The following is a 13,308-nucleotide window of genomic DNA, read 5'->3' on the forward strand; positions in this document are numbered from 1 at the left end:
ACTTGTATTGCCCAGTAATGCCCAACAACTATGACTGGCCTGGTTTGTCCAAGACACAGGGGTTTCAATGCTAAAACTGGGAAAGCCCTCAGCAACTGGGACAAGCTGGTCACTCTACCCACAACTGTAGTCCAAGTAGGCGACAAACTATTCAATAAAAAGATTTGTGCAAATTCATCTGTATTAGTGAAAAAAAAAAAAACACCAAGAAACCTTAGACTTCAAAGAATATTTCAATGTCATTTAACAATCGAAATTTTACTATTATCTTGAAAAGTTGACCTTTGCTCTCAAAATTAATAACTAGGTCAAAAAGGCCAGGTTCTCTCCTCTGAGTCAAAACCCTTTGATGTTCTTTCATGCTCCTCTGCCTACCAGGACCACAATTAAAGTCCCTTCCTGCCTCTGCAGTCACCACAGACCAGATTATGCTGGGCTTCTCTCTGGCTCCGTGCTCGAGTATCAGGGTTTCCCAGGTGACACGAGTGGTAAAGACCCCACCTGTCAATGCAGGAGATGCAAGAGACGCAGGTTTGATCCCTGTGTCGGGAAAATCCCCTGAAGGAAGGCACAGCAGTCCACGCCAGTACTCTTGCCTGCAGAATCTCATGGACACAGGAGCCTGGTGGGCTGCAGTTCAGAGGGTCACAAAGAGTCGGACACAACTGAAGTGACTTAGCATGCAAAGTATCAACAGAGGAAATAGTGATTTAAAATATTTGTGTGTGTGTGTGCGCGCACGCGTGCACTCACTCAGTCGTGTCCAATTCTTTCCAACCCCATGGGCTGTAACCTGCCAGGCTCCTCTGTCCATGGAATTCTCCAGGAAAGAATACTGGAGTGGGTAGCCACTCCCTTCTCCAGGGGATCCTCCCGACCCCGGGATATGCAGTGCAGGAAGATTCTTAACCATCTGAGTCACCAGGGAAGCCCTTTAAAATATCTGTACTATCTCTTACTTATAGGGGGATAGGAGATGAAATAAGTTCTAGACTTGGCCACACCCTACAGTATCCATCCTACCATTTTTATATTAGAATAAAATACATTCTCACCAATGACCAAAGTGTTCCCTAGCAGAGGCAAAGTACCTGGGGAGGGAGATTAATTTTAAATTCTGCAGCAATTATGTACTTAATGGGACCACAATGATTTGAAATTTTTAATAAATTCCCCAATATCCTTATCACTGGGCAATCTTTCAAAGCAAAAACTTCATAGGACAAAATATAGTACCATGTCTATTTTGTCCTATTCTCAACAAGATATAATGAAAGAATCTTTCATGATACTGACTTTTCAGGACACTTTTCTCCTCTGCAATAAGACTAAATAGCAATTACTAAAACAAACAAACAAACAAAAACTACCTTAAACATGTCCCAAAGCTTGACACCCAAACCTACCTTTCTTATTTCCAATTACTTTCCAGTGTAAACCTTTCACCCTGACTAACCTGTGGTTTCCTCATTATCTTCAAAACTGGTCATACGCCAACTCAAGAATGTTCATTCAAATGTGCCAATGACTTACACAATTCCTTGATTCTTTGAAGACCACAGCAGTGTTTATGAAGCATCCCTGGGAGCCTGGCCCAGTGATCTCACCAAACACAACAAGCTTTCCTGACTGGCTTTTTCAGAGATTGGTCCATTGATTCAATAATTCATCACAGACTCCTTTCATATGGATATGCTGTAAGTCTGCAGCTGGACAAGCATCATATATAATCTATATACCTCAGTAGCACCGGGCTCACGTAGTGTTTCCTCAACAACTGAGTTGAATGATGAGGGAGTAAATACTCTCTAGGCCACTGGCTCAAAAACAAGCAATAAGTGAACCAGAAGCAACTGGGGAATTGTTTTAACTATAGGTCATTGAGCCCCGTTATCTGGAGTACATGGAATGGGGTTCATCAGGGCATTCTTGTATTTTCAAAAGCTCTCCAACTGATCCTAGGAGTTCAGGAAATTTTAACCATGCCATAGAAGGGAATCCCAGGTAAAAGTGCTTCCACAGTAAATCATGAGATTCTTCAAGCCAACCCACCAAGGTAAAAAGGATGTCTCCCTTGAAACATCCCACCCTCGCCTTCTCCCACAGAGTCCAAAATTCTGTTCTGTACATCTGTGTCTCTTTTTCTGTTTTGCATATAGGGTTATCGTTACCATCTTTCTAAATTCCATATATATGCGTTAGTATACTGTATTGGTCTTTATCTTTCTGGCTTACTTCACTCTGTATAGATTCCATGGTGTATATGTACCACAGCTTTCTTATCCATTTGTCTGCTGATGGGCATCTAGGTTGCTTCCATGTTCTGGCTATTATAAACAGTGCTGCGATGAACACTGGGGTGCACGTGTCTCTTTCAGATCTGGTTTCCTCGGTGTGTATGCCCAGAAGTGGGATTGATGTTTCAAGAGAACAGCATTGAAACATGTATATTATCTAGGGTGAAACAGATCACCAGCCCAGGCTGGATGCATGAGACAAGTGCTCGGGCCTGGTGCACTGGGAAGACCCAGAGGAATCAGGTGGAGAGGGAGGTGGGAGGGGGGGATCGGGATGGGGAATACATGTAAATCCATGGCTGATTCATGTCAGTGTATGACAAAAACCACTACAATATTGTAAAGTAATTAGCCACCAACGAATAAAAATAAATGAAAAAAAAAAAAAAGGATGTCCCCCACCATCATCACCCCCACTCATCCTCTGACCCAACTATAAAACTAACAGAGAAACGTAAATTCATGCAACTCTTTAAAAGAAGAAAGATTAAATCCACAGTCACACTCTCATAGTGCTATGATTTTGTGTATTTCTCTTTACTCTAACAATTATCTGCGTGGCTTAGCAACATAATAGTAGAAATTGTATAACTTTTTCAGTGTTAAACAAGTTTCAGGTTTAAAGACATCTTTATTAAACATTTTCACTTTCTAGATTTGTTTAAAATAATCAGCATTAGCTGGAATGTCTGATTTGCAAATAGCAACATTTTGTTTGTGCAGATGTTACTGTCATGCTACAAAAAGTTGATTTAGAGTTTTTATTTTTATGAATCAAGGCTATTAAGCAATTTGGCAGCCTTTCTAAAACAACAGCTTTGTTTAAATAGATTATTCTGTTTCTTTACATAGTAGTATTTTAATTCTCCACTTTTGCAAAACTTTATACAGATAAGATGCCAATATATAAGTATTTTATGAAACGATAACATATTTTAGAGGAAAAAAATTTGTCAATGTATGACAAAACCCACTGAAATGTTGTGAAGTGATTGGCCTCCAACTAATAAAATAATATTAAAAAAAAAAAATTTAATAATAAAACAGCGTGCTTTTTATCAGAAGAAAAAACAAGCTATCTATTAATTCTCTGCTTTTGATTTTTATGCTTTAACTTTAAAAATGGACATTAGAGGGCTTCCCTGGTGGCTCAGTGGTAAAGAATCTGCCTGCCAATACAGGAGACACAGGTTCGATCCCTGATCCGGGAAGATCCCACATGCCATGGAGCAACTTAGCCCCTGGGCCACAACCACTGAGCCCGTGTTTTAGAGCCCAGGGATCGCAACTACTAAGTGCATATGCCACGACCACTGAGGCCCGTGTGCTCTAGAGCACGTGCTCTGTAACAAGAGAAGTCATCGCAACGAGAAACCCATGGGTTGCAATCAGAGAGTAGCTGCCCCTGATCATAGCTTGAGAAACGCTGGTGCAGCAGCAAAGATCCAGCACAGCCAAAAATAAATTTAAAATATAAAAAAAAATTTTAAAAAAATTTAAAAAATGGACATCAGAAGCAAAATTTAAAGCAATAAATTTAAAAAACATAAATAAAAATTAGACAAAGGATGTCAATAAATCATTATCAGAAGAAAAATTTTAAAGGTCGATCAACATTTAAAATATCAAGTTTTGCTAGAAATCAAAATAAAAAGAAAACTGAGCTAAATAGTATCTATTTTTTCCCTACCAAATTGACCAAGATTTTTGTTAAGCTAGTATAAGCAGTATGAAGGAATGGTCAGAGAGTGAATTTTACAACCCTCTGGAAGGTAATTTATGAAGTATCAAAAGCCTAAAAAATGTGCATACTTCAAGGAATTAAATGGATACATTCAAACAAATACATACATATGGAAAACATGTTTAGTCACACACATACAAATTCAATACAGCATTATCTGCTATAGCAAAAATCTGGAAGCAACTTAGGTGCCTGATAATAGGGGGTTAATTAAGTAACAGTTTTTAAAATTACATGCCTAAAGAAATGTAAAACGAAGTAAAAATAACAACTTTGTGCTTGTTGTTCCTGGAGGAAGATAAGAAGGAAAAAGTCTGAATATTAATATTTAATAGTATGATGCCAATTTTGTTTGAAAACAATATGAAATATGTCTTACTAGAAAAGTGAATAGCATCATCTCTGAAGAATGGAATTATAGACAATTTTTCTCTTCTTTGGGCTGTTTTTCTCTTTTTCTAATTACCTATAGAGAAGATCTATTACTTTTATACTCAGAATAAAATTAGAGCTAAACATAATCTAAAAACTTCAAAATTCTCCATAACAAGAAGAATAAATCTACTAAGCAGATAAATTTACTACTAAACATGCCTTCAGTTCAGTTCAGTTGCTCAGTCATGTCTGATTCTTTGAGACCCAATGGACTGCAGCACGCCAGGCTTCCCTGTCCATCACCAACTCTTCTGGCTATATATGCCAACAAATATGCCTATATTATGATATTTTTCTTATTTACTAAATATTTAAAGGAAAAAAATTACTCAAAGGACAAGAAGCAACGAGTACTTAAATCTTTAAAAACGTTCTGTTAGCATTTTTATGAAACACTCAAACCTGAAAGGAAGGTGACCCAGTCTCTGACTGTCAACACCAGCACATACCGCTCCAGGGTTGGTGACGATCATGCCTTTGCATTCTTCTGCGTATTTCTGCCACTCAAGCTCTTCCCACTGAAGCATATTGGCAATCTCCTCTTCGGGAACCAGGGCTTTGCTACAGCGTAGTAAGTAAAGTAGGATCTGGTGCATGGACAGCACTTCTTTTCCTCCGTCTTAGGTGACAGTGGAGAGAGAGGGAAAAACAAGAGTGCTCAATTAACAGCCAGTCATCTACCCAATCAGGAAAAACAAGACAATGAGAGAAGAGCATTTGTAAAAAAGGTAGCTTAGAATTTACATCGTTAAACCATTGTTTAACCAGGTGCCAAATAATAGGCAAGCCGTTTGTTTCACTGATGAACAGGGCTCATAAACCATCTCATTTACGAAAATGGCAACAACAACATTATGAATGATAAAAGGCTCCATTTCTGAGGTAGGAATATAAAAAAGGTGCCTACCTAAATAAATTTATAACTACCTAGTATAAAGAACCATAGTTTATAATATACAGAACCATGTTATGTTTTAAATATTTTGTCAGTCTTTATAGGATAACAGATGAAAGTGACGTTACTGATTTAAGTAAATTCTAAGCTTTTATGAGATACTTATGGATGTTTTCAATAAACTATTGTTGCATTACAGTCTAATTTTCTGGTGCTAATGTGTTGCCCCTGCCATGAGGAACACAGCTAAAGAGCTTATACCAATATCATGAAGATCATTATGGAGTTAGTACATGGAAAAAATACCAAGTATTCTGAGACTTACAGAAGCATATATTACCAAGTACAGAGGCTAAAAACAACAAAGAACATAAATAAAGTACCTTGGAAAAACTCAATTAATCTGCTACTTGGTGAAGCAAAGCCATTCATCTAATATGCACATTAACTTCAGGTTCACAGGCTTCTGCCTTCTCTTTAGGTTTACCTTTTGTTTTTTTGGGCCACACTGCATAACACACGGGCTCTTAGTTTCCTGACCAGGGACTGAACTCATGCCCTCTTCACTGGAATCACAGAGTTTTAACTAGTGGGCTGTCAAGGAAGTCCCTGGGTTTATTAGCTTCTTGACCAGTACATACAACCAACTTTTCTCTGCCTGGTCCCACCCAAAGGAAGGACAAGAGCCCTGATGGTGTAGAGAACAATAACTACTCTCCTCGAGGTCATAAGACATGTTAGAAGCAGTACTATAGGGCCAAACACTTCATGGAGAAACAAGGGGACCAAGATGCTGGAGACAGACAGGCATAAATGAGAGGGTTCTATTTGTGCTAGAAGAGTTTATGATACCCAAGGAATCTAGGATACTAGAAAATGGAAGAAGATAAAAGATTTTAATTTGAGTTGCTATGGGCTAAGATTAGGCCTACACTTTTAAGACAGAAGACAGTAAGGATCAAAATTTCTTTTTGATGTATGTTTTTCTATCTCAGATGCTGCTCTGGAATTAAATGGCATTGCTGCTATAGGGCTACTATATTTGTAGGAATGCATTCATCTATGAATCTAAATACACATTCATTCATTCAATAATTACTAGCACCTATTATGTAGCCGGTCCAGGAAACACGGTGCTAAACAGCTGAAACTCTTACATTCCAGAGGAGAGAAAGAGACAACAAAAAACAACTACTTAATAATAGATCAGAGATGAGAGCTCTGAAAACGGATCAAACTGGGCAACTATACATAAAAGGGTGGTCAGGAAAGATGTCTTTGAAAAGCTGCCATCTGACAGACTTGAAAGAAGCAGAGGAGCTCCATGTGGCTACCTGGGAGAGAAGTGTCTCTGGTAGAAAAAACAGCCAAAGCCCAAAGGTGGGACTGATGTGTTCCAGGAACTGCAAAGAGGCCGGCATGGATAGAGCAAATTGAGGAGGAGAATGTAAGAGAGGCAGCAGGGAAATCAGATCTTGCAAAGCTTTACAGAGCACAGTCTCAGATGGGAGCATGTTTTTCACCATTATGGGCCTGGCGCTCTGAGTGGTCCCATGTAACAATTATGGAAAAAAACAAACAAACAAAAACATAAGCTCCAGGCCTTCAAGAAGCAAGTTGACCAACGATGATTAATCACAACAGTTCCTTGAGGAATCTTTGCAGCTAATATTCTGAAAAGAGTTCTCTTAATTAAAGACACTGAGTCTCTAAAAAAAAAAAAAAGGAAGTAACTAAAGTAGAAAATACAATCAACCTACATGAGGACATGTTCTGTCTACTCTTCTTACTATTATTCACAGCAGTAAAAAAAAAAATGGTATGCCTCATTACAAAACATCTGCCTTAAAACTACAAGTCACCTTTGATTAACAAACTTCCATGGTTAAGGACATATTTCTCAGACTCTGTCTCAACAGACATTTTAATCTGCCTGCATGTGACATGACTTTCTCAATCAATGATGTTTTCTTCTTTGCTAAGGAGCCCAGCAAATCATAATGCCCCTCGGTCAGTCTAAGTCCATGGTAATCTCTGCTTCTGAGGAGGGGTGGAGGCTGAAGTGAGCAGGTGGACAAGAGACCTCTAAAGCCGGATTACACTTGAATGTGTAAACGTAAGGAGCAGCAGGGATAAAGGAAACCTAGCCCTCAGAAGAACTGCCGTACTGAACTGCCTTCTAGGAACGAAGGAAAGGGTAAAACACAGCAAGATTAGTAAAGAGCACTGTGAGCTTATAAGGATATATCAGAGGAGCAGAGTGTAGTTTTGCTACAAGGATTAGAGAAGAACACTCGGATTTTATTTGGGAAGGTTGGAAGGAGCAAAGATATGCAACTCTAGCTGTATACATTGGTGCTGGAAGCCACCCCATGGTTCCAAGTGGCCAACTTCAGGACGCTTCAAATAAACGGGAAAAGGACTAAGGGCACCGAATTTAAAGGGAAAAGAATACAAAAACTCAAAGAGCTACTGAGAGGAAGGAACACTTAAACCTGCAAACCAAGGACACTGCCCAATTTAGGAGAAGAATACCTGCGAGATAAAGAAGGAAGGCCGCCAAGGGCTCTGAGAAGGCATCTACCTAGTTGGGGTGCAAAGAAGCTGATGAGGGAGGGGAGTTTCATAGCTGCATGGAACTAGAAAGAATGTTTTAAAAAACATACACACATCAGGCACGAGGTAATACTAAAGGAGAAACTATAAACCCTTGCTGAAAACTGCTAAATATTTTAAAAAACAGCTAAAATCTAAAAAGATAGATATTTACCGGTGTGTAAAAGTAGAAACTCAGGACAGATAACATGAGGTGAAACCCTTACAGGAATATAAGGAAAGGCAGACAGACCAGAGAGACCCGCGGAGTCCATGGGGCAAGAGCTCCATCCCTCACACTCAGCTTGGCAAAAAGGACATTGCAGAAATATTTGTGGGATGACTTTCTGTAGCAGATAAATAATGTGGCCACTTGCTCACAGACTGCCATGAATTTACTAATGTTAATGAATTGGCTCTTTTGGTTTGTCTGCTTTGCTACATGTTTATGTTGAGGATTTATGGAACTATGTCACTGAGGGCTAGGAAGTAATCTTTATCTCGTTGGCTGAGATAAATAGGACCCGATATAAATGAGAAATTAGAGCGGGTAAGCTAAGGTTAGCAGGAATTCTGCCAGCACTGGGACTGGAACCGTGACAACGGCTCATTATTCGGGAAGAACTGGAGTTTGTGTTTCAGGGAATGAATCTGGACAGTCATTAATGAACTGACAGACTTTATAAACTGTTTCTTAGAGACTTAATTCTCTCGGTTTATATTGCTTGATTATTTATATGGTTATTGGGAGGAGGGGCAATTTGCTAGGGTATTTGTGTTAAGAATATACTGGTTAAATGAGTAGTTCTCAAGAGTCTAATACTCAGTTTTAAGAAACATACAATACTGTCTTTCCTTACACTGAGAATAACTATATAACTGCATTACCTATATGCAGACATATAATTATGTCTCCCAAATATTCCTAGAAGACACTTTTATATAGTCTTAAGTTTTGAAAACTTTTATTAATAGCACAGAATTTTTCAACTCTCCAAAAACAAAGTTAGATTAAGACACTGTATCAATTTATGTCTTTTTCCAAACTACACTTCCCTCCTGGGAATTCTGATATACTCTCATCCTCTCTGGCCCTCTGTGAGCCATAGCTAAAGAATTACTTCTCCAAAATAAGACAATTTCCAAAAATCAATCTGCTAGATAGTTGATTTGCAAAACTGATTTGGGATTCTCAAAGCTTTACTACAGCAAAGATATAAGCAATCAACAGGCTTTCCTGTAAGTGCAGTCTTTCTATCTTGAATTATGCCCTGCCCTAGCCCTGGCTACAGTCAAGATAAAACCTTAAACTGGCTCTAGGAGAGCTCGTATCAACTGTCTGACTACTAAAGGTGGAGGCAGGGATAAAGAAAGAAACAAAAATTTGAGAAAACTCTTATGATATCAATAAACTGGTTGTTCGGTGATTTGACTTCTGGTAAACTGATCTGTACTGAAGAATCCTTGGTTTAATCTATTAGCTAAACTTTGGATAAATTTGTATAAAGCAACTGAGACAGCTGACTTCAAAGCAGGTCAACTGAGGAACTAGAGCAAAATTGTAATGACTGATAAACTTTCAATCTATATATTATAATAAACTGTTATGAACAAAAAGACGATGAGAATAAGAGGACCATGAAATACCTGAAATACTATATAAAAGTTGTTCATTCTCACAGGAGTTCAAGTAAGAGGCAAATATTAATAATAACAATGAGATAATTTTTTATGTATCAGATGCCAGTGAAACCCAGTGTTGGCAGGGTGGTGTCAAAAATGCTGGTTAGAACTACAAACTATGTCCTTTCTAGAGAAAATTTGGCCAACTCTTTCCTAATTTAAAATATGCATACTGTCTTAACAAATAATTACCTCTAGAACTCCACCTTATAAAAACACACAAATGCAAAAGGAGAGATGCATAAGACTATACCTGAAGTATTTACATGTAATGGGGTGGGGAGGGGGGGTTGCGGAATAGAGACTTCCAAAATACTCCTGACTACAGGAACTGTTAAAAAAAAAAAAAAGAAAGAAAAACCCGATGTTTATTCATCTATAGAATGCCACACAGGTGTTAAAAATGAAGGCAATATATTTATATGTGTGTGTTAGTCACATAGTTGTGTTCGACTCTCTGTGACCCCACGGACTGCAGCCCGCCAGGCTCCTCTGTCCATGGAATTCTCCAGACAAGAATACTGGAGTGGGCTGCCATTTCCTTCTCCAATGTGAATTTTAGTAGTAGTAGTTTAGTCGCTAAGTCGTGTCCATCTCTTGTGACCCCACAGACTATAGCCTGTCAGGTTCTTCTGTCTATAGGATTCTACAAGCAAGAATACTGGAGTGGGTGGGCTGCCATTTCCTCCTCCAGTGTATTTATATAGAGGATGTCTGAAACAGCTGGGTAAAAAGGTCAAGTTGTGTAACATGTTTAGGGTTATCTCACTTAAAGAAAAAAGTATAATTCTTTCTATATAGGTTAAAACAAATACAAATCAAACCATTTATAGCACCCACTTATTCTCACACGTCTAGAAGCTGGTGTTCACTTTTTTACTTCATACATTTTGTACTATTTATATGTACACACACAGAGTGGACACAATTAAGGGCAAATTAACACTTCAATTTTGTGAAGAAAGAATGGTCTTTTCAATAAATGGTGCTAGTTAACTGGATGTCATATTGAAGATAATGAATCTTTGCCCATATCTTATGTTATTTGTAAAAACAAATTTGAGACAGATTATAGGACTAAATTTGTAGAAAATATAGGAGAATATCTTGATGACCTAGAGGTAGGCAAAGTTTTCACAAACAAGATACAAAAAACTCTAAGCAAAAAGGAAAAATAAGAATTAAAATTAAGAATTTCTGTTCATCAAAAAAAATCACCACTAAGATGGTGAAAAAGCAATCACAGAGAAGGTATTGGCAATACATATATTGGCCAAAAGACTCATATAATAAATACATATATAAATACCTACAAATAAATGAGAAAAAGGCAAATAAAGCAACAGAAAAATGAACTAAAGGCTTGAACAGGCACTTCAAAAGTCAACAAGGAAAAAACAAAAGTCAACAAGGAAATGGTCTATGTATGAAATGGTGCTCCATTTCATTAGTCATTAGGGAAATGAAAATTAAATCCATACGTGATACCTCTGATGCTCATCAGACGAGCTAACTTGAAAAAGAAAGGAAAATGCCAAGCACTGGTGCAAAAGTGGAATAACTTGAACTCTTACCTATACTGCACGTGGGACAGTGAAAGGTACCATCATTTTGGAAAACTGTGTGAAAGTATCTACAAAGCAAAATATGAAAACATCCAGAATTTCCACTCCTAGGTATATATCCACTATAGGAAAGCATAAATATGCTCATCAAAAGGCACGTAAAAGAGTTTGGTGAACATATGCGTGCTATCTGAAAGAGTCAAAAACTAAAAATACACAAATGTCCATTAATCACAGACAGGTTAAATAAATTTTAATTTAGTCACATGAGAATGTGTCAACTACAGTTAACTATCACAGGTATTTCAAAAACAAAATGAAGAAGAAGATAGAAACAAAAAATATATACAATTCTAATTTTTATCATTCAAAAACAGGTAAAACTAACACATGGTATTTTCAAGACAGAAGAGAGGTTGCCTTAAGGAGTCGGATGGTGACTAGAAAGGGGCTCTTCGGTGCTGGTAACCTTGAGTGAGGTGCTGAGGACACAGTCATATTCACTTGGTGAAAACTCACTGAGTCTTAGGACAAGTGCACTTTTCAGTATTTGTGTTCTACTTCAATCAAACGTTTATTTTTCAAAAATCAGAATACCAAAGAATGAGTGAAAACCACATTAACTCTCATTAATAAAAAAAATACATGAATATTTAACTAAGGCACTCTTATGACCGATTAAATAAAGTCTGTAAACAAGTATTTACTGAGCCCCTGCTATGTGCCAAGGAATATGTTAGTACTGATACAAGACAGACTGTTAATGCCTCAGCCTCATGGAGCTACAGTTGGAAGGAAGGAAGCAAAGAAAGAAAGTCCAAAATGTGAAGAAGACTAATAATTCATTTTTTACAGCAGCATAAACTGATGGGATTCTTTTGATAAGAAATTTGGTACTATATATCATGATCTTTAAAAATATCCATCTACTGGATTAATTACTAAAAATTAGGATGCAAAACATGTATCAGTATGATGACTAGCATGTAAAAAAGTTATGAAGGGAAAAAAATGAAAAAATACATCAAAATGGACACATCATTTTGAACTCACCATTTTCTAAAGATTTTTAGTGATGTCATATTGTGAAAAATGAATCAACTATAATTTGCCATCCAATAACAAACTGCATTTTATACAGAAAAAGGCATTTTTCTGTATCCTTCTGAGTTTTTTTTTAAGTAAGTATATTTTCAAAAGGAAGTCTAATGAAAAAGTCAATTCTGTTTAAAAATAAGCCAAGAGATCTTTTTCTTTACAACAACCTGAGTGTCATCCCTGCATAGTTACGAGAAACATTTTGTGAGAGTTGAAATCCCACAAAGTAAATACCCGACATAGGATTTTTCTTTAAGATGATTTTAAAATAAGTGTCCACATTCTCTAAGAGATTTGTTTGGTCATAAAATTCCTAGAGCCAGACAGACACAGAAAGGAAAGGCTTTTCAACAAACTCACTAATACCATTTTCTCATAAGTTTACCATTAAAGCTCCATTACAAAATCATAGATTCATTCACTTGAAAGAAAAAAAAAAGGACCTCTCAATAAAATGAAACCAGGGGACTTTCCTGCGAGTTCAGTAGTTAAGACTCCATACTTCCACTGCAAGGGCTGGGGGGAGTGGTGGTGGTAAGGGGGCCACAGGTTCCAATCCTCGTCAGGGAACTAGGATCCCATATGCCATGTGGCACAGCCAAAAAACAAAATAAAAAAATAAAGACAAAAAGAAATAAAATATGCAGATATACAAAAGAAAATGTTTGGAATGCATTTTCCAAACAAACATTAACAATAATACTAAAAATATGATTAATGCTATGTTAAAATAAGCCACTGTGACTGAGTGGACTGAGGAGAGGGCATCAAGGACAAAAGCTGGAGGAAAATCTACACTGGAATGAATAGTGAGATAAAAGCCACAAAGGACGAATCAGAGAGCCAGAAGGCGAGTAAGGAGCGCGCAGCAGGCAGAACGCACCAAAAGCCCAGGAATCACAGCAGGGAGGAGATGCAACCGAAGCGTGTCCGCTGGATTTGGTCTGACAGCAGCGGCTACAGCGGGGTGAGGACATGTAAGAGGCAGGGGGAGGC

At 37.7% G+C, this 13,308-nt stretch overlaps 1 protein-coding gene across 4 annotated transcripts in view; it reads right to left on the reverse strand.

Annotated features, from left to right (window-relative positions):
* The window catches only part of DROSHA (drosha ribonuclease III), a 120,561-nt gene that overhangs the window by 60,289 nt on the left and 46,964 nt on the right, over positions 1–13,308 (reverse strand). For all 4 annotated transcript variants that reach the window (XM_065905457.1, XM_065905456.1, XM_065905453.1 and 1 more), the window contains one exon: positions 4,926–5,095. In XM_065905457.1, coding sequence (XP_065761529.1) covers positions 4,926–5,095 — 170 coding nt within the window. The remainder of the gene's footprint in view (positions 1–4,925; positions 5,096–13,308) is intronic.

Source organism: Muntiacus reevesi, chromosome 14, assembly GCF_963930625.1.
Source record: "Muntiacus reevesi chromosome 14, mMunRee1.1, whole genome shotgun sequence".
NCBI classification, from domain to species: Eukaryota; Metazoa; Chordata; class Mammalia; order Artiodactyla; family Cervidae; genus Muntiacus; species Muntiacus reevesi.